The following is a 27,796-nucleotide window of genomic DNA, read 5'->3' as shown; positions in this document are numbered from 1 at the left end:
TCAGTAAAAAATCCCCATAACTAATGCTAGCAATTATTGCTCCAAAATATCTTTTTTTTAAATATATTTTGCATCAATAAAGTATCATACAGTGGTTTCATACAATAATGAAACACATTATAAACAATTAACACTGCTTTTTCTCTTATTACAAATCTCACAAATATACACAAACATACTGAGAAGTTAACTTTAGCACAGTTATTTTATTTTGAAAAATACGCCATCATGTTACAATTTTTGCTAATTGTGTTCAATGTTTTACATAATTTACAATTAATCACATTTTTTGCATGTTCTGCCAAGGTCCGGTATATAAACTTAAATTATCTTACAGAGAAATGATGATTAAAATGCACACCGGAAAAAAAGGTCAACAGCACTAAATGTGTTTAAAATATGAACACGATTAAATAACAGGTACTGTATTCTAAGGCTATATTTTAATCTACTGGTGAATGTGAAACTCAAACAGCCGAACAACAACAAAAATGCACAAATGTGACTATCTGGGTTTTTGCAACCAGCTGGTCAGAAATAAACACATATTCAACATCTGAGAACACATTCACCAGTGAACATTGGTCTGGCGTCTGCAGCCACAGCAAATGATGTTGATTGTGCATAAATATAAACAAAGCATAGAAAACTGCACCATTGTGTTCTCTGTAAGCTGAGTTTGAGCCAATGATATTATTGAAGCACGCCAGGCCAGTGATTTGACTTATATTTGACGTCTTTTATACCTTTATTTATATTTATGATGCCTCTGAGGAATACCGACATTCATTTCCTGAAAAAAGTTGTCTGAATAAGTGAAGCCTTCATATATTATGTCTTTTATAAGCTTTACCTCGTTTCCTGTGGACATGACGGCCACCACTGGGAATTTCTGCACCTCCACCTCTGTGACTCCAACGGTGGCCAGGAGCCCAATTTCAGACGGGCCCATGTGAGTTCCCTTCGCCAGCACGCACTCGCCACGCTTGATATCATGACCAATAGGCCTGCGGACAGTTAGATGTGTATCACAAGGAACTGTTTAGATTAGATCTATGACATCAAAACTGTTTCAGAAATTAGTAGGGGTGTAACGATTCGTTTTAGCAACGATTCGATTCGAATCACGATTCACTGTTGCCGATTCCATTCAAGGACGATATTGGTTAATTTAGAACGATACGATCCAAAACAATTCAGTTACTTTTTCGCCAAAATAAAAATACAACTAGTGTGAATGAAATAAATTCCTGGATACTGTACAATATAGGTGAACTTTCATAGATTCCTGTTTCTTGTACGGGAATCATCTATGAATGAATTATGGATATAAACAAACAAGTAAACAACATTTAATGTCAAATGTATTACCATTTTATTTGAGTAACGTCCAACATCGGAGCAGTAGGGTAAACTGATACTCTTCTTTTTATGATGGTTATCCTGAGGCTTCTGCAGAGCTAATGCTAACGAGCTAACGCTACATGTGCTGCTGCTACTGCAGTGAACTCTACCAGAAGAGCCTGGTGGTCGACACAGTGAGCGACTCCTTTAGAAGATCTCCGTCTGTGTTAAAGTCAAAGTGTTTCCACACACTGGACACAAAGGTGGTACCATCAATTTCTCGCTCGCCGGTTTCTCCATTACGTTTGTTGTCTGTTGGTGTGTGACATCACAGACACTCGACAGAGTCGTCTGTAACGTCTTTACTATTAAAAGCCCTTTTAAAACACATCCATTTAAAGTCTGCCGTACTTAAATCCTATGCGTTATTTCACTGTAACGATACAATCGATTGATTACTTTTCAAAATGATTTTAGATCGATTAACGTAATCTGGAAGGCCAACTTGCCGAGCATAGATCGATGTAGTTGGATCGTAGGAATATAAATCGATTCATCGATCTAATGGATGAAATCGTTACACCCTTTGGAAATTAAGCAATAATGTTTTTTTAAAAAAGCAACGATCCACCAACCTGATGTCTTGCCCTGGACGAGCTTGTACTAGAATTCGTACCTCCAGCTCCTCTGTGCCCTGAAAGTCAGTCAGCAGGTGAACAACCAGGTCAGAATCTTAAATAATAGTACTCAAGCTGTTTCATTTGTTCGAGGGAACTTCAGTACTTACATCTTCGGACTCACGGAGGAGCTCGGTGTCTTCCACCTGGACGACGGCGTCGGCCCCGCAGGGAATAGGGGCCCCTGTCGTCACCCTCATGACTTGGCCGGGCATCACGGTGTGGGTGGGCTGAGAACGGACAAAAGTGAACTCATTGAATTTAATAAAATCCAACAAAACAGAGTAAGCTCAAAAACTAAAGCAGCTTCTAAGTGTGTGCTAAATGAAACAATGAGAACGGTTGGAAGAAGTGAAGATGAAGAAGCTCAGCTACATCAGCGAGTCTTCTTAAACTGATTTAATCAGGCCCGATGCATGACATTAAAAAAGAAAGAAAGAAAGAAAACAAAAAAAAAAAAAAATGCATTTTTTTTTAAATTCATTGTTTCTCACAAATTGCCAGTTAAAAAAAGTAAGTTGTGCAATTAAGTAAACACAAACAACAGATTGTTGAACTTGTCGGGCCTGTACTATGAAGCTGGATAAGTACATTCGGTATATCTCTCCATTAGCGGGCTTCAACTAACCAAACATTTGCTGTCGGAGAGAAGCTGTACTACGAAGCAGGATATAAACACGTTCACTTAAGACAGGTGATTTCAGACAGAATTTGTGCGCGCTCTAGTAAAATGGGTGGAGATTTCAGCATCAGACCAATCACCAACACAGAGAAACTGTGTAGCGCAATTTACGTCACAAATTATGAATAATTCGTTAAAAATATGTAGAATTCAAATCCATAATTCAGATCAAAAACAAAACTGTTCCTGCAGAAAAAGCAGGAAGAAAAGAACAGAAACAGGAAGCTGCTGACACTGTTAATGCGTGAGATTATACATTATTAATCCATGGGATGATAGACAAACAGATCTCTGATCAGTTTCACTTTATTACAGCTCAGATGTGTTTCTATTCAGGTCCTCCTCACTTTATCACACACATACTGGGATGACAGCACATTGTTTCACTGAAGTATGTTCCTGCTGATGCTGTCAGCATCACTATAGTGTATATATGAATAAATTAAATTACTTGATTCGTCCGTGCATACGGAGAGTGTCCGACACAGGCTTCATCAGCTGACTGTAGATCAGTCCATCAGATTTAAATCTATATATTTCCTGAAGGATGTCATTAATAAATGAAAAGATTGCATTTATTCATTAATAATCTTTCTTTCTTAAACGCAGCTGTCAGATCTGCACCAACCAGGATCTTCTCACAATGGGCAGCTCATTTTCCAAAAAAACTGATTGGCCAGGAGGCGGGACTTTTGGCCTCGCTCAGATCTTATCCACTTCATAACCTGGTCAAGACCAGGTTAGTCATTCAGCCTAAGTTATCGTGGTGATTTAACCCGGTAAGACGTTAGCCAGCTTCGTAGGGCAGGCCTGTCACGTCTTGATGTCTTAAGTTGTTCATGTTTGTTTTCAGCATACTTAAATCCAAAAAGCCTGACTTATATTGATGCAAAGGGATCTGTATCAGAGAAACTAAATACTTTTTTTCTGCTGAAAACAAATGTATTTGGGTATAAAATAACGTTAATTTTAGTCAAAGTATTTTTTTAATTTCCAGCCCAAACCTCAGGCTTTTGTTACTCTTTAAATAATCATGATAAAACATTTTCCACTTGAGACAAAAAACAAAGGAATCTTTACTCTGCAAAGTGTTGTTTCACAGACATTCACCGATACAGCCCCGATACCTAATGACGTGTGCTTGTCCATGTGGGCTTTGTATCTTATTTGTGTAAAAATACTGTTGTTCTTCAAGTGAAAAATGCGTTTAAAGAAATCGTGGGACTTTATGGGTTACACACTGGTGTGTGAGCACATAAACAGACCTGCTCTCCAGCTTGGGACTCCCCGATGATAAAACGGTCGCCCGGGCCGTCGGCCGCTGAGGTCAGATTGAAGAGTGTCACATGCGTTAATGAAAATAAACAGGCGCAATCAGTCTTTTTGTTCAAAATGTGACAATTTCTATCAGGATTTTAGTGGGATTATTTGTAACGTGTGACGTAAAAGTACAAACCTCTCACAGCATAGCCATCTTTGACAGAGGCGGGGAAGGGAGGCAGGTTGTCTTTGGCATAAACGTCCTGAGCCAGGACTCGACCCATCCCGTCTGCGGGAGGAATAGGAAGAATATGTGTAAAAGGAGAGGAAGAAGAGTGATGGAGGAAGAGTGGGACAGCTGGAGAAAGAGAGAGAGCAAGACAAGAGGCATCGAGGGTGAGACTCGGACGTAGATCCACAGAGACACTGTGTCTGTGCTGGAAATGAGTATATTTTTAAACTCAAGGATGGATGGTGACACCGTGAATTAGGATCTCGTTGGGCTGACCTGTGCACATGGGAAAGCACTTTACCCTCCGTCTACATTCAATGATTCACACTAAGAAAGTACTGTAGATGCTCCTAATTTCTTAACCCTTTCCCTCCATACAGACAACTTAAAAGCCTTTGTGGAGTCACGCAGAGGCTCCTTACTGACACAATAGGTTGGAGAAAGTGAGGGAAGGGAAAAAATTAAATAAATGAAATGGAAAAGTCAGAGTGAGAGTGGGTGGAAGAAGAAGAAATAAGAAAAAAAAGAAAAACCCTGGCACTAAAATACCTTAAGCTGCTGTGCGGCTATATATAGCATTCTATGCTGTGATTATGTGGGTGTTAATATGAAGATCTAAGCTTTGATATCAGTGAGTTGAAAAGGGAATAAAAGTGCACACACACACATACACATACATGCAAACACACTGTTGTGTGTCCCACTATTGGAAAAAGACACGTTTCGGTCCAATCATTATTAAATAAATAACACATCCTGTATAGGTATAATTTCTACACTGTTTTTTTTTTTTTCTTCTTCTTCTTCTTCTTTTTTGTCAGCTGTCATTTAATAAACAGCTTAATATTAAGCTCATGTGCAAAAACTGAGATGGAAATAAAAACAAAATGAATGCTGACTCAAGCTCACACTGTTAATAAAACCACAATAACTGAGATTAAAAGAAAAAGATTAAGGGGAAAATAATTCAAGTCTACATCATGCCATCAATGTAAAACGCTTCAAATCCAGACACAGCATAAAAAATACTATTGAGATATATAATTTATTCACATTTTTTTCCCCATAGTTGAATTTTTACAAGATTTGTGTTATTTAATTCTTTTTTATACTCGATTATACTGTAGCGTAGAGGGTTGTGTATAAAGTTGTGTGTCATTATAAGTGTATTTTACACAAGTGACTTAGAAAATAAAAAACACAACACACACAATTTCAACTAATCAACTTAAAGGTTCCTTGAGTTGTGAATATGCCTGAAAAGCATTAAATGACCTAACCTAAACTAGCTTTTATTTAAACTTAGACGTCTGCTATTGTATAAGGATATGTGCATGTGAAATAGGACCCTTAGTGGTTACAGCTGATGTGAAATTTTGGAAATATATGCTACTGAGCGATAATAAACCATGTTTTAAATACAGAAATCTGTAGTCCGCCAAAAAAAACCCCAGAGATTTACATGAAATATAAAGCCAATTCTCAATAAGGAAGGCTACAAAGGCAGAAATTTAACTAATGTATGGATATCAACTGAACCAAGTTTGGTAATAAAGATAAACAATAGGTCAAAGATATGCATGCTTTTGTAAAAAAAAAAAAAGGTATAGAATGTGTGATTTAATTCATTTTTTACAACATTTAGACCCGTGAGATTCACGGAGGCAGGAGCTGTGGGTCCGGTGGGGTTTGTAATGTTTAATGTGACATTGTTTTTACTACGAATGAAAGATTAAGTGGGTTTAAATTTGAGAATTCTAACTGAAAAACTGTAACTGGGTTCCTGTCTCATCTAAACACATCTCATCGGATCTCATCCCATTTAATCTCAGTTTATCACGTCTCATCGCAACTGATCTCAATTCATCCCATCTCATTTTCTCCCACATCATCATCATCATCATCTCATCTCACTTTTCCTCCTCTCATCCCATTTAATCCCATCTCATCTCAATGTCTTTCCTAAAATGTCAGCAAATGCATCAATTCTGGTGAACCTACAGCTGCCATCTGCCCATATTAAGACAAAGAAGGTTTGAGAGACACACGTGAATCAATATCAACATCTATCAATAATCTCCCATGACAGTGTGGGTCAGTGTGAGTGATGTGGACACATGCTGACACAGTGAGGTGTCCAGCTGTGGATGGACTCAGTTCAAATACTGTCATCCATAATTAGTGAGCACATGTTAAACCATTGATCTGGAAGGTGAAACAAGTCCCTTCCCAGAATGCTCGGCTGCTGATGTCAGCAGAATATAAAGGGGTTTAAATGTTAAAGTGGCAGCTTGGGGGCATCAGTGTCGCTGTGAGGAAGAGGATGCTGAGCTTGCAGAAGCATAAAATACAATAAGAAATCAAAGCGTGAAGCCTTTGTTGCTCCTGTTGTGTTTTCTCACCTCTGTAGTTGATGATCTCAGTGCCCAGGATGGCAGTCATCTCCAGCACAGTGATGAAGGCCTTGTCCATGGAGGTGAGGGGGAACGGGGACATGCGGTGCCTTCGGGCCACTTTGGTGATGTCCACGGCACTGTGACCTGATACACAGCAACAAACACAAGCTTTGAAATGGCATCTATAATTCAGGGCAAGAAGTTGTGAAAATTATAATTGTAAAAAAATGTTAAATGGTAAATGATCATTTTGCATAATTTTTCATGTTTGTGTTAATTTTCTATCTTTTTGCATAATTTTTTTAATTTGGCATCTTTTTGTGCTAATTTTTATCTTTTTGTATTCATTTTGCAAATTGGATCAAATCATATTTTTAAAAAGTTTGTTTTGCATTTTTATCTTTTTATGATTATTTTGAATCTTTGTTGGTTAATTTCTTTCATTTTGCAAATTAGGTCGAATCATCTTTAAAAGGTTTATGCTTGGCATTTTTAAAAAAAATCTTTTTGTGATAATTTTGCATCTTTTTGTGTTAATTTTGCATCTATTTGTGTAAATTTTGGATCGTTTTGTGCTCATTTTGCATCTATTGGGATCATTTTACAAATTGGACCAGGAGATTTCTTCAGTAAAATTTGCTTTCAGATTGGTTGCATATACCTACATAATTTAAAATACATTTCTGATTTTTTGGCCATTAAACCCTTTTTCTTTCACTTAAAAAGTCAAACTGACTGACTGGAGCAGGAGGAGAAACTCTGATGGGATTCAATCCCAGTGCAGTGAGCATCAATGAGGCTCAAAGGCAGAAAGAAATCAAGCATCTCTGGAGACAAATACTAGCAGAGCGATTCTTTCTTTCTCTTTTTTTTTTCTTTTAGCCCAACAGGCAACAGAAACGAATAGAAAATCCACTTTGAAATTCAAATTGATCTGAGTGCAGTACATTTGTTTCATTAGCTACGAGTTCAATATGACAATATTCATGCTAATTACACAAGCAAACGCACAACAAAACACATGTATCGTTGAATAGGTCTTCAACTAAGTCATTTCTCTGTTAATGTATATTTATTTATACATGGAGGTTGCAATGGTGAAGAAGAATCTTCCTGGTGCTGTTATAACAGATGAAGTTGTTGGATGGCAGCGCTGTTTAGGTCTAATAATACCTCTTCTAATAACAGCACAGATGAAAACGTAACAAAGCAAAGGTGTAACTAATGTGTAATCTGCTCCCTCTGCCTCACAGCAAAGAATAGGAGGATGTGCTTTGATTTCCCTTGACCCAATTTCTCTCCTTTTAACATACACTTATGCTTCCACAGCACATTCTACTGCTTAACATGGGGCTTAACAACCTCTGGCAAAACATCACACACACACAGCAGCCACACACATTTGCATGTTCATATTGTCACGTTGCATGTACTTTTATAATCTTCAGGGTGGGTGTTTAATTCTTTATTTAATTTTTTTCACTTTGTAAAAGCACTTTAAGCTGCTTTTTATTGTATGAAAAGTCATTTTCCTACTCAAGTAAAAGTACTTTTACTTGATTGAAATTGTACTCAAGTACAAAGTAGGTCAATTAAAGTAATTAAAGTACTCAAAGTAAAAGTTACGAGCTCTTTTCACTTCACCACTTTTATTTTTGTTAATAAATCTCGCCACGGTTCCCTGGCATACAGTAAACATCTCATGCAGGAAGAGACGAAATCTCACACAATTTCCAGAAAAGCATCTGTATAAAATAAAAGGTTTGTCAAAATGTACAATTCAATTCAAAATATTTTTTTTCATTCTAAAACTGAGGAAATAACCTCTATTCAATGCTGTTTTGGCACGTGCATTACATTTAATCTGATTGTTCGGCTATGATGTGATGCATTCGATTGTTGTCTAGTTTTTTCATTTTTTTTGTAGTTTCACAATGTCCATTGATCATTTAAAAAAAAAAAAAAATAGATATTACTTAGTAATGGTTGGGTGTAGAAATGTAACAAATTACTTTAATTATTTTAAAACATACTTAAGTACAAGTAAAATGACTGATTTAGAAATATACTTAAAAAAGTACAAGTACCTACCCATAAATAAAGGTGTAAGAAAAAAGAAATTTGGCGTAGGGCTGGGATAAACGATTATTTTTTTAAACGATTAATCTAGCAATCATGTTTTCGATGCATCGATTAATCTAACGATTCATATTTCCAGTTTGATTCGATTTGACTCGATTATCAATTATCTTCCCATTAATTGACTAAAAGCAATTTATACATGTTAATTTACATATCTAAAATGAAAAAAAAAAACATGAATTCCTTAACATTGCAAAACATGTTCATTGCTCTTCAACTCAAATTTCCAAAATAAAGTTCAAGTAAGAATATAAAAGTACAAAATAATGCTTTCAGAGTCAGAGGTAGCATTTAATAAAAAATAAAAAGGCAGTGGGAGCCGGCAGCTCAGAGTGTGTGTGCGTGTGTTGTTGTCACGGTGAGTATTTCCTCGTTGTGACGTCGACGCGCTGCCGTGCGGTCACACCCAGGATAAAGGACGAGGGTTACGGGGAACAGCTACCTTTGACGAATGAGTGCGTGCCTTCACTGCCTTGCATTTTTGAAACTCGGAGGAGGCACTCGCGTTAGTTATTTTCCGGCGCCGCCATCTGTATTTTGGTTGGACGACGCATCGGCGCGCATATTTTGCGTCAACGTATTTTTTTGCGTCGAGGTCGACGATGACGTCGACACCTTGTCCCGGCCCTAGTTTGACATATATCGCGATACTTTACAGCGCGATGATTGTATCGATCCAAGGAAAAGTCCAAATCGATTTTTGAAATTACGTTTTTTAACGTAAAAACCAAATAATTGCGCTAACATATGCATAGCACGTAAACACCCGGTCACAATGTGTCAGTGAATCAGAATTTGTTAAACTACCTCACTCCTCAATGCATTTTAGCTTGGAACTTGATTGCACTTAATTTTCATTAAACATACTGAGCACTTTTTATAGATGTGATAATTAAAAAAAAAATAATTTAAGAACTCAACAGAATCAGAATCTGTTGTAGAAGCAAAAGTTAAACTTTTTTGAAAAATGCAATTTGACGAATCCTTAATCATACCACTTTTTTTTTACAATTACAGTTAGTTACCATTTACTTGTTCTCGCATGTTTAATAATATTTTAAAAATTGTGTCATACCATTTTGTACTTGTAAAGGTGAAATTTGTAATTATTGATATCGCGATATATATCATACTGTTTAGTATCGAGATATATTGCATCGTGACATGCAAATCGTGCATCATATGGTATCGTCAGATTCATGGCAATGCACAACCCTACCCATAAAATGTGAGTACTAGTAATCTGTTACTTTCACCTCTGATAATCTCTTTATGTGTTTGAAAGCAAATGGACACAAACGGACGGTTGTTTCTCAGTGGAAAGGTTTGGACACTTACTTGATCTTAGGATATTTTCTTTGCTGCTGCATCTCGACTGCACCTGGAGATAAAACACGGTGTCGGAAGGAAGGAAAGAGAGCGAGAGAGAGAGAGAGAGAGAGAGAGAGAGAGAGGGCAAAAGGTGGTGATAATTTGAGATGAACCTGTTTGCTGCTGCTGCTGCTGTGCTGCACACATGCTGGAGTTACAACAGTTAGAGCGCTTGTCAGACTGTGCACTTTGTCCTGCTGTGGGAGTGGGGGCGGGGGGGGATGAGATAGCTACATCTCTCCTTAGTACATCGTCACACGTAAGAAACACACTGAGGATGCACTGACACCTAATACTGGCATCAGATTAAAGCGCTAGAATGGACAAAGACGGAGACAATCGTGTACCACACATGGCTAGAACACATGTATCGACTGTGTAGTGGAAATGTGGAGCTATGTGTCATGTGACTTTGTTGACGTCGCTGCTTGTTTCATGGCTTAGGCAAGGAGAACACACTGCAAATATCATAAATTAAGCCAGTGGCTCTCCAACTGTTTTGGGGGGTATTCCCCACTTTAACATCCTATTATCATTGGGGTCAATTTGACCCTATTTAACATTGAGTATATACTTTTTACTTCGTATTTCATACCTTTTCCTAATTTAAAGGGTACAATTGATTAACCCTCCTATTATCCTCAAATATTACCAACACATTTTAGCCTTGGGGTCAATCTGACCCTAGGGATATTTGCCTCCGGAAAATTATTTTCAGAAAAGCTTGATTATTTGTTGAATACATAGGATAATAGGAAGGTTAAGCATTAAATTATCATGATGATTTATTTTCATTGTGCTGAACACATAGTACATGCATTGGTGTTTCTCTGGGGTAAATTTGACCCTCAAGCTGTTTTAGCTGTGTAAAAGGTGTCTGTCTACCACCTCTTTCACAGTGAAAGTGACGTAGCGTCTGAAACAGAGGACTTTATAATGAATAACCCCAAATATGTGACAAAAAATAGATGAAAGTAGAAGAGCTACTCACAGGATGAAATATCTGAAATTCCCCACTTATCCTTGGGGTCAATATGACCCCATTTAATGCTGACTATGTACTTTTTGTTTTGTATTTCATGACTTTTCCTAATTTAATGGGTACAATTGATTAACCCTCCTATTATACTCAAATATTACTCACATTTTACCCTTGGGGTCAATCTGACCCCAGGGATATTTGCCTCCAAAAAATGATTTTCAGAAAATTGTTGACCAAGTTTTTGTGTCAGGCACTTTTGTTTATTAGTTGAATACATAAATAACCCCTTGATAAAACCTCTACTTGTTCTCTAGCGCCACCATCAGGACAAATTTTTAAATTTAAATGTATTTATCTTAAATAGTTTTCATCCAAATCTTCTCAAATTTACTGACAACATTAATGACCACAACAGTAAAAACCCTATTGGTTATGGGGATGATATGACCTTTTTTATAGCGCCACCAGGAGGGCGCGTCACACACTTTGAGAAGCTCTGGATAAGGCAATATTTATTTTTATATATTTATTTTAATAAAATAAGACTTTTCTATTTAAAATGCACTTTTCATTTAAAACAAATCTCCAAGTGCTTCTGACCAGTTTCTTCTTGCGAAACACCAGGGATATTTTACTTCCTACAGAACACGAACATTTATATAAAAAATATATATCTTAAAGTAAATGAAATACTCCTACACAAAATTCCTCATTTCACTTTTTTTTTTTTTCTTTTTGCAGTGCAGAGCAAACACGTTAATTCCTCATCAGTCATTGAGCTTTGCTTTAACATTTTTAAACTGGAGCATAAATGATCACAGCTCAGGGAAATACATTAATGGATTTGGATCTTGTTTTAAACCCAAGCTTGAAGCCTCATCCATTTATTAGTGCTGCTCTACATTCATCCCAGAAAAATAAATCATCAATGTTAGGAACAGAGAATTGATGTGAGAGTGCTGCTCGATACCAGTGTTTAATTAGAAAAGTGGCTCCAAAAAAAAAAAAAGATTTTAAAAAACACTGATTTCTTGGTTTTTCTAAAGTTTCTGTCAACCTGTTGGCAGTGACTTTCTGTTACAGCAGTCTCCATGGACAGCTTGGTTGAAATCACACACTATCTAAGGCTCTCTCTTCTCTACACTGAGTGTGTTAGATGATAAACATGAATAAATAATTTGCAGTGTTTAATTAAGATGCATCTCTGGGCTCATTTTCAGCTCAGATTGTGATGGAGGAAAAGTGTGGTATTGTGTTTACTGGTGTGAAATCATAATCATAATCATAAATGCATCAAAACAGACCAAATCAGATTTTCCAGCAGCGGTTTTTCTTAAAAAAAATTAGTTTTTAAGGTTTAGTGCAACACAAAAAACCCAAAAGCCAAGGCATTGATTATAGCAGCTACTCGTGCATATACCTGCTGTTGAACTATTATGGTGGTGCTAATGTAGCACATTACAGATGTTTAAACATGCTTTAAAGCAGGGGTGTCAAACTCAATTTAGTTCATAGACCAAATATGGATCAGCTTATCTTAAGTGGGACGCAGATTTAAGGCAGGAAAATGAGTAATTTAATCATTATTGCTCTAGTTTGCACTTTCACGTATAAATAAATTATAAAATACTGTATGTACGGCACTGATAATATTAAAGCTAGTGACAGATACCAGTCCCTGAACGGGAATTGATTGACCCATTTTTATGTAGTTTGGGGAAATCTTGTGAAATAATTTGAAGAAAATTGCAGGATTTGGGAAAAATGTCATTCTTTTGACAATATAAGAATAAAAATGACTGCCATCATGTGATATAAGCATGGTGGGTAAATGTGAACCCTGCATATATTGTGGCGTTTCATTTAATTTGTGTATTATTTTGGAGATCTCTAGCTATAAATGAATAACCCCATAAACCTTCCTCTTGTGTTAGCTTTCTGTTAGCATCTCTTAAAATACACTAAAAACAAATATCCATCATCTAATTTATTTTCTATGTATTGGTTACCTTGTGAAGCTTCCTAATCAATGAAAATATAGATTTTAATATTTTTGGTGTGAGCATCTGAGCCTCTTTTGTGCCAGTAGGCCTATACCCCTCGATTTCAAATTTTTTAAATGGAAAAATGTGGGAAAGCTTGATATGAAACAGATTTTAATAATTAACTACATATGTGTAGAACTGTGCATAGAACTGTAACATGGTTCCACAGTTTTGCGTTAAATCATAGTTGACAATTTTTATAGAATTTTCATGGCAATTACAATTACAAAGTCAATTATCTCAACTCAATTACATATTCATTGCAATTACAAGAGCAACTTATTTTTAAAATTACAATTATAATTATGCCATAATTGTAATTAATGATCAAATACGCAATTACATTTATAATTGACCCCAACCCTGATCGAAAGGCACCAAACAGCCAAAGGTGAAAGGGTGGAGGAATGGAGGATGGGATGAATGGAATGGTAAAAAGATCAGACAAATTGAGGAGGAGCGGGTTGGATGGATGGTTGGATGGATGGATGAGAATCAGCATGATGTGGTCCCACAGCTCGGAGAGAAAAAAAAAAACAAAAAAGAAGAAGAAACAAACAGCACGGACCAGACAGACCACTAAAAACTACAGAGCCCAGACACAGCAGAGAGGAGGGAGAACACGGAAGAAAAACCACAAAAACAACAAAGACCACGAGAGTGGCCCCATGGCTTCTACTGAACGGACAACCAGCACACCACACACAGCTACTGAAAGCCGAGCATGTCACCCAGAGAGACAGAGAGAGAGAGAGAGAGAAGATGGAGGACAAAATACAACTGAAAGAGGAACAGAAGAACCATACACGGAGTTTGCAGGGGGGCTGGGGGGCATTGCCCCCCCAACGGTCAAAAGTTTCCATTAGTTTTCCCAAATTCATTAGAAAAAATACAATTCTTAATATAACGTGTCGTACATCAGTGGTTCTCAAAGTTTTGTGGCTCAAGTACCCCCTTTCTCTTATTTCTGTATCCAAGTATCTCCTTTGTCCGACGACAACATTTTGCCTAGAAAACTATTTAAAAACTATAGAGCTATGATAACACATTTTAAAGAATCTCATTTTGTAATAAATAGGTGCAAATAAACAGTATTTATTGCAGTGGTTTGCAACCTTTTTTGGATCGTAACCCCATTTTGATATCATTTTGATATTTTTTTATATATACATATATATATAGACACACATATATATATATATACATATATTAGTTTTCGTTGAACTACATTATATACTATAGACATACAGTTGTTTAAGATAATGTGCTGTTTTAATCTAAAATAATTTCAACTATTTAAATTTTTCAGAAATTTCAGGTAACCCAAGGTTGAAAAACCCTGATTTAGTTGCTCCTGAATAAATTTATTTCTATAGTTTTTATCATTTCTGGTCATATCACTCCTGGGGTGAGACCAAGACTCTCTTTCTAGTACCCCCTGTAGTGCCATCGTGTAACCCTAGGAGTACACGTACCCCCATTTGAGAAAGACTGATGTACACAATATACAAATAATGTAAGTGCCACAAAACAGTGACTGTAGATAATATATATGAATGAATTTGCTGTTCTGTGAGCGCTGCAGTCGGTGATGTTCTGTTATGATGCGCCGCGTATGTGAGTGACGTCATTGGTGTGCGACGTGAAGATCGTGTGTAAAATGTAAATAAACCGCGGCATCTGTCCTGCTCTCCGAGAGCACAAGTCATGTGTTTTTGTCTACAACACAAAGTTTGAGTCTATATGACTCAAATGCTATCGTTCTTTTAAAAATACAAGTTTTTTTTTTTTATTTTTTTGCCGCTCGAGTCATGTGATTTGGTTCTTTTTCTGTTGCGCAATTCTTCTTCACAATGTAAATGGTGAAGCGACACCGCGCCCATACCATGAATTACAACATTAATCTAAAAATGAGGACTTTAATGACACGGTTAGCCTCACAGAGCTAAAAAAGTAAGAAGAAATCAGGCAAATACAACGTTACATTTAAATTTTTACAGCAGTTTTACTGTGTTTTGGACTAAATGCTGAGATTTATTGGATTTTTGAATGTCTTAGGAATATTTTGAGACCAATTTTGATGGACTATATAAATTCAGTAAGACATGGCATCACTTTAAAGGTGAGGAGTGCTGGCTTGTTTATGGCGATTTTTGCAGTCAACATTATCAATTATGTTACTAATCATTATTGTCAGGGTCGGGATCAATCGTCATCATAATCGCATAATTGATGATGACTTAAAATGATGGTGTAATTAGAATCGTAATCTAATTGTATTTCAGTTCAGATAATTGACTTTGTAATTGTCATGACAAATCTATAAAAATTGTCAATTATAATTTAACGCTAAACTATGTTACAGTTCTATGTTACATATCAAGCTTTCTCACATTTTACCATTTATATATATATATATATATATATATATATATATATATATATATATATATATATATAAATCTCGGGCAATACTGACACAAAAAGGCTCAGACGCACACATTAAAACCAATATTTTCATTGATTACAAAGCCTAACACGGTAACCAATAGATCAGAAATAAATTAAATTATAGACATTTGTGTATTTTACAGCTGATTTAGGAGCAGTTATCACAAGAGATGCTAACAGAAAGCTAACACTAGAAGAAGGTAACTTTGTTATGTTATTTATTTATTATTAGTCAATTACAATTGAACTTCAGCAATTGAAAACATAATTGTAATTGACATTCTGATGATAAAAAATAAATGTAAATGGAAAAAATGTTGGTCACTGTAATTGTAATTGAATTGTAATTTAACATGGGTAATTGGAAACGTAACTGGAACTGAAAAATGTAATTGACCCCAACCCTGGTTTAATGTCGCCATTTCTTGTTAATTATTTTACTGATCATTTTTTGCATTATTGTATATGTTACACACATTGTGGTTGGCGCGAATCTTGAGAACGGTTTATGTATTTATATATATATAGATATATATACATATATATAATTATTATTTTATTCCCCCCCCCCGCCCCGCCCCCTGACAAGAATATCAAACTCCGCCTATGAGAAGAACCCTGACAAACGGTGAAATACTGAGACAGAGAGAGTGACGAGCGTGGAACAACAGACAAACTGAGAAACAAACTAGCAAGTTGCGGACAACGATAGAGAGACATACAGAGGACGTGAGTGAGCGAGAGCTACAGAGTAAAGGAAGGCAAGCGAGGAGGGGGGAGTGGGCAGGAGGGAGGGAGGGGGGGGGTTCACGCTCCTCAGAGGAGAGGGTGGGAGAGGGTGAGAGGAGAATAGGGGGCGGGATAGTTACTCGAGAGCTGAAGGTCCTCCTGCGATCATCTTTAAGCCCCTCCAACCTACACTGGAGCTAGTGGAGATAAAGCATCGAATCACAGGCATCAGTGCATCTGTCCCAGCAAACCACACACACACACACACACACACACACACACACACACACACACACACACACACACACACACACACACACACACACACACACACACACACACACACACACACACACACACACACACACACACACACACACACACACACGCTAACAATCCAAAAATATTCACTGATTAAAAAAAAGAGTTTTAAATACAATAAATAAAATTACACAATACATTAAACGTTCGATACTACAGGCCAAGCACAACTTTTCCACGTTGATGGTTCATTAAATCTCTATACAGCGGCGGCTGAGAAGTGCTGTAATCACATTTACAAATACCAAAACAAATTTACATTTTTGAGCAAAAAACTTACTTTACTATTTTGAAAACAAATATACATAATTATCTAAAAAAAAATATACAAATAGCAAAAAACTTTTACAAATGCCACAACACATTTACAATTTTGAAAACAAATTTACATAGTTAGCTAAATATAAATACCCAATACAGTATGATCTGTTGGGTTTTTTCCTTTTCATTACAAATTTTGTATTTTGAAAGCACTTTGAGATGACTTTTGTTGTAATTGGCGCTATATAAATAAAGATGAATTGAATTGAATTTCACACAACACATTTACAAATTACTGCAACACATTTACAAAAGGTCAAAACAAATGAACAAATAAGGAAACAATTTACATTTACAATGTGCCTTTGCAAATCTGTTTCAACATTTGTAAAAGTGTTTTGCCATTAGTAATTTTTTTAGAGAATAATGTAAAAACAAATTCCACACCGTAAATTTGTTGTGGCATTTGTAAAAAATCTTTTGCTATTTGTATTATTATTATTTTTTAGCTAATTAAACATATTTGTTATTATAATTGTAAATTGGTTGAGGCATTTGTAAAAGTTTTTTGCTCAAAATTGTAAATTTGTTGCGGCATTTGTAAATGTGTTTTGCACTTCTCAGCCACCGTACTTTACATTGTGTTTATTTTTAGACAAAATTTAAGCAAAGTTAATCTGACCACCACTGTTAACTCAATACTCCCCCATATTTCTTCATTGTCATTATTATTATTATTAGTATTATTATGCCGTTGTTTTGTTTTTGTTTTAAATTTTATTTAAATTCATTTAATTTTTTTCTAATTCATGTCCACCTCACAGTTGTATATTTTGACTATATATATATTCTATTTTCAATCATATCAGCCTGTTTTTTGTCCTTTTTTTAACCTTTAATAAAAATGAAACAAGTTTTTCCTCTATATGTGTAAACAAATTATTAAGAATTCAAATCAAATATGCAACAATTAAAAAAAGATTTTACTATTATTATTATTATACATTTTACGTTTATTAAGTAATGCTTTAAAAGCATTTTGACTGATATTTTGTTATAATTTGTATTGTTAATTATTTTTCAAATCATACTTTATTATGACTAACAACAAGTTTTACAACATTGTGTAAATGTCTTTCATTGCATTGCCTCATTCCACATTAAAAGATGCTAATGCTAATACGATGCTAATAAGTCCCATTAAAATGGCTGAAGCCGTGAGTGATGCAGCCAAAGCATTAGAATCTTTAAATTCTCATTTTTTACATGATATGGATTTTTTTTTTTTTTTTTTTTTTTTTTTAAATGTGAGACCTTTACAATAAAGATCAAACTACTAAAACATGGTTCACATTCTATTCCTCTTTTAAATTGTATATACATCTCTGGGTCCTACAAATGTCTTGTTTTTATATGGCACATTAAAAAAACAAAAAACAAATACATATATATATAATATGAAAATATAATCTTTAATTTAAGATATTAAATACAATCTCTTAAACTGAATTAATTGTACCCAATTTTGCTGTACGTTTTTTTGGTGTAATGATGACATTGATCTGATTATTCACTTTTGCTTTAAATTTATTCATTATTGAACGTTAGTTTAAAAAAACATTTTTTCCCTCTTGGCTATTGTCACTCTCTGATTCCCAGCTATTATTAAATTTTTGATTTAGAAATAAAAATATACAACAAAGACAAAGTGTCCTGAGAGCAAAATACAGCTCCAAAAAAAAAAAAAGGAGAAAGAACAGAGTAGGATAAACAAAAATAAACTTGTTAATAACAGAATATCAGTACTTTAACTGACCTATTTAAAAACACACACACAGACACACCCACACACAAATATTAAGATTTCTTCATCCTTTTATCTGGATGCACATGCGTCTTTACGGGAACAAAGTAGATGGTAAATCTATTCTGCAGGGAGCTTTAGTGTACAGGAAATAAACCGTCACCATTACGTGGGACACAGCTAAAAAAAAAACCTCGATGTGATGTCGGAGCAGTGATATCAACACTGACACAGGTGAAAAAAAAAACACCGCTGCATGATGCACGAACATAAAAGACATCGCTCGAGGACGGACAGTGTGCATATGGAGGTGGAATAGCTACAATGGTTGAGGAAGTTAGAAGAGCATGAGTGCAAACAAAGCATACTGGGATGTTTTTATAGACCAGGGGTGTCAAACTCATTTTAGTTCAGGGGCCAAATACTGAGCAGTTTATCTTAAGTGGGCAGCAGATTTTATGCGGAAAAATGAGTAATTTCAACATCAATGTGCCCTAGTTTGCACTTACACGTATACATAAAACACTAAATATGTAAAAAACCAATAAAATCCAAGCAATAAGTGACAGATATCAGTCCCAACAGGGTCTTCACTTTACATTTCCGAGATCTGTGACAAATTTGTATTCAATTAAAGGAAATATGTGAAAATGTGGGAAAAATTAAAGGATTTTGTAAGAATTTTGAGTTTTTTTTCAACAGTTTAACATTAACAGTGTCTGCCATCGTGCAATATATCCACTATCCAAGCAAAAAAGTGACAGATATCAGTCCCTGTACGATATTTCCTTTATTAAGTGACCAAATTTTTTTAATTAATTTTTTATTTTTTGTTTGAGAAAAATTGAGACTGAAAATGACGCCCATCGTGTTAAATATAAGCATTGGGAAAACTGTGAGAGCTGCAAATATTGTTGAGTTTCATTTACGCAACAATTCATGCTTTCTCTGTTGTGTCTTGCGTTCTGCTGCGGCTCTAAAGGGCCGGATTTGGCCCCCAGGCCTTGAGTTTGACACGGTTAGACGGTCAGAGGGGTAAAACAAACACTCACGCTCTCATTTTGAAGGTAACCTCAGCCCCTCCCACTCTATTATTTGAGTCCTTTTGAGAGATGCAAACATGTCATACACAAAATCCCAAATACAAGGAGGAGCCGAACCCTCCACGTGCCCTTTACGGTAGAAAGTAATCACTTAACATGCCAACCCTTATTGTCACAGGGCAGGCAGCCTGATGGCAGCTTGTCATGATAATATGCCTGAAAGATCAATGATCTCAGGGAGCCAAGTGGAAATGTTGGACATGTGAACAGATGCAGAATACAGAGCACGGGCCCAGGTCAGTGAGACGTGCGGCTCGGAGGCTGCGATCCATCCAGGAAAATCGATGGGGCCAATAACTGCCCGGCAAAGGAGACGCTCCAGGAAATAATAGGATGCAACTACTGTGGTGTTGAGCTCAGCACAAAACAAAAGAGCTGTCAGACACATTATGCAAAAAGGGGGAAAGATTTATACGTCCACTAGAAAGAGGAGAGGGTTACGACAGGGCCTGGGGGCTTATTTCAACTATAGCCTCCAATGTGTCACCCCTCCAAAACGCAGAGAACACTGGAGCGCTAGAGTTAATACTAACCAGGGCAGCCCAGCAGATACAGTATGTAGCAATATTAGATGTTCACTTCTGGGACAAAGCATGAACGTTTATACGTGGGGGTTTTCTGAGTAGGTGAATCCATTTTTAATGGGATTCACACTGGCAAACCAACTGTTCCCACCAGGGGTGGACTGGGACCAAAATTTAGCCCTGGCATTTTCCCCTTTTAACGTATTTCTTTGTCCCATTTTGACACGTTTCTCAGAGTTTCGCTACCACTTGCCAATAAATATAAATATTTTCCTATTTTTGTCCATTTTTACAAGTTCCTTTTGACACTTTTATCCAATTTTGCCCTTTCTTTACATTTTTTGGCCACTTTTCATCCAAATAATCTTCTTTTTGCCCAATAAATACCCTTTTTCACTATTGTTTGCCACGTTTTGTCCATTTAAGTTACCCTTTGCATCAAATACCACGTGGTTCCTCTTTATTTTCCCATTTTTTTGGCAACCCTTGACCACTTTTGGCCCAATTCAGTCACTTTTCACTCTATCCTTGCCACGTTTTTGCCACTTTTGGACGACATTTGTCTGCCTTTACTCGCTTGTCAAAAAAGCAGACCGGGCCGGCCCACTTCGGGTCGACGGCTCACCGGGACGATGACCAGTCCACCCCTGGTTCCCACTAAAAATCAAGAGATCCAAGATGGCCTCCATTCCAATTTGGATATTTTGTCATAACTTGGAATTCAATACATCCGTATTGCAAATTTCAATCTTACCATGACTTTGGTTCTGTTAGACATAAAAATGTGGCAAAATTTAGGTTTTTAGGGACAAGGATTGTCATGAAATGGCCTAAAATACTGTAAATTGCATCCAGAGCAAGGAGAGGGTGAAATTGTGATTTCTTTGCAGCCAAAATGTGTATGACAAAGATGCCTTTTAAAGGGTGAACGATTTGATGCAAATCCCCATCAAAACATGAATTAATATATCTATTTCCATTCATTTCTCAGTAAGATTATATCCATTGTGATCATGGTGCATGCATGAATAAGCATTAATCTGATGATGTGTTCAATTTGCAGCACCGGCCAACATGTACAATGTTTAAACTCAAACTTTTGATGGATTTCTTGATTTTGAGTGGGAACCGTTGGTTTACCAGCATGGATTGCATTTAAAATGGATTATACAAAAACTCCCATGTACAAATTGTCATGCTTTCTTCCAGAAGTGAACATCTTTTTGACACATCTGTCGGGGCTAGGGGAAGTAGGATAACTGTTGTGTTTCACAGGAACTGGCCACTACAGGTACATCTCAAAATAGTTGAATTTCATGAAAAATCTTCAAATTTTGGTCACTCATTTCAAAAAGTCATACCCATATATGATATAGGGTCATGACACATAGAGTGAATGATTTCTTGAAATTTTGAGTATGGCTGTTGATTTCATTTTCCAGCAGCACGTGGCATACACCCACACTGCCAAAAGTACCAAAAGCTGGGTCAATGACCATGGTGTTACTGTGCTTGATTGGCCAGCAAACTGGCCTGACCCGAACCCCATAGAGACTCTATGAGGTACTGTCAAGAGGAAGGTGAGAGACACCAGACCCAACAATGCAGATGACCTGAAGGCTGCTATCAAAGAAACCTGGGCTTCCATTACGCTTGAGCAGTGCCACAGGTTGATCACCCCCATGCCATCCCACATTGATGCAGTAATTCATGAAAAATGAGGCTTAATCAAGTATTGAGTGCGTAGAAATTAACATACTTTTCAGAAGCCTTATATTTTTGTTTAAAATATCCTTTTTCTATTGATTGTATGTAATATTCTAACTTTCTGAGACACTACATTTTGGGTTTTCATCATCTGTATGCCAAAATCATCAAAATTTCAAGAAATAAAGGCTTGAAATATTTCACTCTATGTGTCATGAGCCTATATCATATATGGGTTTGACTTTGTGAAATGAGTGACAAAAAATAATGAACATTTTCATGAAATTAAATTCTTTTTTTTAGATGTACCTGTATAAACACGACGACGCATTTGCTAAATCACCATGCTTCTTATCACCACATGAAATACATTAAAAAACCAACACCTGCAAACCCTGTGCAGCGACAAAACATAACCAGACCCGGTTACACAACTCAGACCTGACAAAAGAGCGGATGGGTGATGGGTGAAGGAGGATGAACACTGGTGAGACCTTGAAATAGAGGCAATGAAGTGGAACGTAGCTGACCACTAGAGGTGGTGATAAACACGGTGTGTGTGATGGATCTTTTCTAACGGAGAATTCTGTGTGTTTGTCACCCTTAATTCATCCTCTGTGCCTGCAAAGCAACACATGCATGTTAAAACGTTAAAGGAACAAATGGCTGAGCTACTTTGGTGATAATTCCAGCACGTTTATTTTGTCTTCTTTTTTAGAAATAACAAGTTAAGGTTTTCTTTACTCAGACAACTTTTTTCAGGAAATTTACTTTGAAATGTATTTTAATCTCCTGACATGTTTAGACTGCTGTTGAAACAGGTAGTCCTGTTTTTGTGTCACTGTGTTTTGTACCTTTTGGTAGTTTAGAGCAGTGTTTCTTAAATGGAGGTACATGTAACCCTAGGGGTACACGATGGTACTACAAGGGGTATTTGAGAGAGACAGTGGAAAATAAAGTGTCAGTGTTGGTCCCACCCCAGGCGTGAGATGACCAAAAATGATAAAAAAAAAAAAAAAAAAAACTATAGTAATCAATCTATTCAGGAGCCACTAAATCAGTATTTTTCAACTTTGGGGTCGAGACCCCATACGTGGTCGGCTGGAGTTTAAATATGGTCGCCTTAAATTTCTGAAAAATTAAAATAGATTGTTGACATTTTTTAATTAGTTATTTAATTGTTTTTTTTAAAAAACAACACAATCTTAAACAACTGTATTTCTATACTTTCACTTTATATATATATATATATACTATATATATATATGCACTTAAATATGATAAAAAAAAATTTCTAGAAAAAAATTCTTGAGGTCGCCAGAATTTCATGATATCAAAATGGGGTCACGATCGAAGAAAAGTAGGGAACCACTGCACTAAATACTGTTTTTATTAATTATTATTTACAAAATGTTATTTCTGTTTGGTCCCTCAAGCAATTTGATAAAACATCTTAGAAGGGGGCTTGTTTGGGATCAGTTTTGATGCCCCCCCCCCGTATTATTGTCATTAGGCTCCCTTAAAGTGACTTTTGTTTGATCGGTGCAATATTTTGTTGGCAGTCAAAACATGACAGGAGATCAAAGTAAACTTCAAAGTAAATTTCCTGAAAAAAGTTGTCTGAAGAAATGAAACCTTAACATATAATGCTTTGGTAATAAACATACATGTATCCTGACTTTAGGCTTAGTTTTGGCATAAAATCAAAGAATCTCTATCTCTACAATAGGGTTAATACTAGGTGTAATAATGGTGTTGGTCTTGTGGAGGCATGTGTACGCGACTGGTGCACAGTAAATTCCGCGGCGACATCTGCGCGCCCTCGCTTTGACACTATAGTCTAAGTCAGGCATGGGCTAATGGCAGCCCGGGGACCACATGCAGGCCTTGGTGTAATTTTGTGTGGCCCCAAAAGTAAACACAAAAAATGACAGACAAAAACACAAATTAACAGCAAGAATACACTTAAATATTCAAAAAAAATACAACATAACAGAAAAATACAGTAACAGACAGGAAAAACACAGAAAATACTCCAGAAACACACAAAACTACTTTTAAATTAAAAAAAAAACCCAACAAAAACACACAAAAAACACTCCAAATAAGACAAAACAACAACAGAAATACACAAAATGACTCAAAAATACATACGAAATTACTGAAAATTATAACAAAAGTACACTAAAAGACAATAAAAACACAAAAAAAAGACTCAGCAAGCCCACAGTACTACAAATAAACAAAACGACAACACAAATAACATGACTCCAAAAAACATAAGTTTTACTGGAAAAATACACAAAAGGACAACAGAATGATAAAAAACATACACAGAAAAACAGAAAAAACAACCCAAAATGACTTGATCTTTCCTGTATTAATGCTAAGATCATTATTCTGAATGCTGACATGAATGATAATGTGGCCCTTAGATCAAACAAACACAGTTTTGTGGCCCCCGCCCTGAAAAACGTTGCCCACCTCTGGTCTAAGTGAAGAAGATGTGAGCGCAAAAGCAGAAGTGACAACTTTTTGAAAACATACATAGAATAAATAAAATACATTTTAATTCTTGGCAGCCAGTACCAAATGTTCCGTGGACGAGTGCGTTAGAGCGTGTCACGTGTGTGCTAGCGTGTCATGTTGGGCGACTGCATGCCGGTTACAAGAGAGTTTGGAAGGAGGCCGGCGGGTTTACCTGGTCCAAGGTAGAGTACCTTGACTTGAGCGTGATGACCTCATCCAGGTGAGCCCTGAATTCTCTTCGCGAGACCTGGGGGAAGCCACAGGACAGTCATTCTCCTTCATACCACACACACACACACACACACACACACACACACACACACACACACACACACACACACACACACACACACACACACACACACACACACACACACACACACACACACACACACACACACACACACACACACACACACACACACACACACACACACACCTGTGGGCGCATGCCCTCACACACACACACACTCCCTGACACATACAGGCAAGCAACACATGCACATCCACTCTGATCCACACCATTGTTAGTAGTGCCTTTAAAATAAGGTCACACGCACACGCACACGCACACGCACACACGCACACACGCACACACACCAGAGCTGCCACCAACCCGAGGCACATTTTCCCAAATCATACTGAAATACAAAAACAGCAACCATCAATAAGCAAAGAGCTGAGGATGGATGAGAATCAAAAAGGTTCCAGGTCCAGGACAACACTGTTAATAATGTGATCACGTTTATATTATTCATGGTTGGTTCGTCAACCTAAGGCCTGGTTCTTGTTACACAAGCTCAGCCCTAACGCAGTAACCACACTAATATGAGTAACGGACAAAAGAACCAACAAGAAGATAAAAAAGACAATTACCACAGGAAATATTCCTTAATATTTAACTGGTTTAAAGACATTTAGATGTTTTTCCTATATTTTAGTTCCGTTTGCAATGAAAATGTTGAAAAGTGATTATTTTTTACAATGCTAAATTATGCAAAAACATAATCAAATGCAATAATTACAAATATGGAATAAAGGTATGACATTGTCAGGGCCTACTATAATAAAAATGCAGCTCTTAAAATTGCTTTAAAGCTTGCAATGGCACATATATGGACATTAACGTATGATTGTTATGTATGTTCTGTAGTTACCTTTATTGTTGTAAGTTTTTTTTTGGTTTTTGACTTAAGTGTAATGGTACATTGTCTGTTAGCCTGTCCACACTGTGCTGGTTTTTTTCTGTTTTAACAACTGTAAAGTGTCTGTGAGTTTTTGAAAAGTGCTTATAAATCAAATGTATTATTATTATTATTATATGGAAAACTTATAAACTTCAAATTCTGTGTAAATATCAATAAAGACTCTTCTATTCACTATTATTTCTACAGATTAGGGCCATAAGCAACTGGAGTATGGCGTTTCCCAGTGTAACGTGTGTGTTTCTGTGTGTGTGTGTGTTTGAGCGAGACTGTTTTTAAATACTTGTTGTTGTTGTTGTTGTGTGTACATGGGAGAGAAACACACTTTGTTTGCACCAGCGCTATCATTGACACTCAAATACATTATTGAAGCATCTTTTAACTTCAATTCTGAGGTTGAAACACAGCTGAGAAAAATATGGCGATGGAGGGTTGTTTGGTTTCAGAGTTTACACAAAAACAAGACGGGGTTAGAAACAATTAGTAACAAGATGTCTCCATATAAGAAAAAAACATCAAGCCTATTTGTATAATTCTGGAATGTACATTATTTTTCAGTTTTGGGAAACAAAACGGTTTTTTTTTAAACTCTGATTGTTCAGAACTTACTTTTGTACCATTTCAAGCTATTCATTGGACATGCACGACTTGAATTGCAATAAATAACTTGAAAAAATTAGGGTGTTCTAAAACTTTTGACCGGTAGAGTATATATATGTGTATATATATATATATTTTTTTTTTCTTTTGGTAGCCAGAATATCACCAAAATTTAATCACATATTTGTTCATAACCTGTCAAGTTATTTTGCTAACAGTCTGACAGAGTGACTGACAGATAAACAGAGGGTAAAACATAACCTTCCGCTTTTGCGGAAGTAATTACAATTGTGGCGTAATTATAATTGTAATTTCAAAAATCTGTTGGTGTCGTAATCGTAATTAAATTGTAATTGAGTTTAGAGAACTGACTTTGTAATTCTTAAAATTCTTAAAAATTTGTTCATTAGTATTTGACGCAAAACTGGGGAACTATGTTACAGTTCTAGACATATGTAGTGAAGAATTATTAAAATATGTTATATCATATAAAGCTTTTCCACATTTTAACATTTAAAAAAAATGAAATCGAGGGCTATAGTGACACAAAAAAGGCTAAAAAACCCACACCAAAAATATTAAAACCTATATTTTAATTGATTAGGAAGTCTAACAAGGTAATCAATTGATAGAAAAAAAATTAAATGACATATATTTGTTTGTAGTGTATTTTACAGCTGATTTAGGACATGTTATCATAAAAGATGCTAAAGGAAAGCTAACACAAGAGGAAGGTTAACTTTTATTAGCTCATTGAGTGCCATTGACGTCTATAGACGTCAATTGTGTGTTTCGGCTGGGGTTGCTAGGAGACAGTGTGACGAAGCTCTCCGGTGAATATCTAACTTGTACAATGATGTAGTGACCAACTGGTGACATGTAGATGGCAGCAGCGCACCTTTGGATGGGAGATCACCCGTGATGGGCAGAGCTCAGAGGGAGAGGGAAGGAGCTTACGAGACAGAAAATGGTGCTACGAGAGTTGATGCTGAAGTTCTCACCAGCTCACAACAGCGCACACTCAACCAGAGCATGTGTAGAACTAAGTGGACTATTGAGAGTGTCGCGATGGTGAGAGAAAACGATCAAAAAAACGGGGCAAGCGCTGACACTTGGCATGTCCGGGATGAGGAGGAAGTTGCGTGTGGGGAGAATGACGGGGGGAGAGACTTGAAGGACGGCCAAAATACAGTAACCATTCAATTCTGACAGGTAGCAAAATAATAATAATGTTGCCATCAAAAGCCCGGTTTCAGTGTTGTTTTTGGAGTTTTATAGAAGGAAACCAATGTTGAGGTGTCACTTCAAAGTCACTAATAGGCTTTATTTTTTAGAAAAAGCCATTTTTCTCAACTTTTTGTCACAAACTAGCAATTTGTGTGAAACTTGCCTCTATTCAACTGTGGATTACAGAAGAACAAAACAAGCTAG

General features: G+C 36.4%; 1 protein-coding gene across 8 annotated transcripts in view; it reads right to left on the bottom strand.

Moving 5' to 3' along the window:
* Positions 1-27,796, bottom strand: part of gphnb (gephyrin b) — a 123,602-nt gene that overhangs the window by 7,331 nt on the left and 88,475 nt on the right. For 4 of the 8 annotated variants that reach the window (XM_028439378.1, XM_028439379.1, XM_028439385.1 and 1 more), the window contains 9 exons: positions 24,733-24,807; positions 16,452-16,508; positions 10,072-10,114; positions 6,598-6,735; positions 4,160-4,321; positions 3,969-4,024; positions 2,132-2,251; positions 1,980-2,038; positions 854-1,007 (listed from right to left, as the gene is read on the bottom strand). In XM_028439378.1, the coding sequence (XP_028295179.1) occupies positions 854-1,007; positions 1,980-2,038; positions 2,132-2,251; positions 3,969-4,024; positions 4,160-4,321; positions 6,598-6,735; positions 10,072-10,114; positions 16,452-16,508; positions 24,733-24,807 (864 nt within the window). The remainder of the gene's footprint in view (positions 1-853; positions 1,008-1,979; positions 2,039-2,131; positions 2,252-3,968; positions 4,025-4,159; positions 4,322-6,597; positions 6,736-10,071; positions 10,115-16,451; positions 16,509-24,732; positions 24,808-27,796) is intronic. The other 4 variants (XM_028439382.1, XM_028439383.1, XM_028439381.1 and 1 more) reach the window with 2 other exon arrangements.

This window comes from Gouania willdenowi, chromosome 24 (assembly GCF_900634775.1).
Source record: "Gouania willdenowi chromosome 24, fGouWil2.1, whole genome shotgun sequence".
Taxonomy (NCBI): Eukaryota; Metazoa; Chordata; class Actinopteri; order Blenniiformes; family Gobiesocidae; genus Gouania; species Gouania willdenowi.
This window is presented reverse-complemented; position numbering and strand designations above follow the sequence as displayed.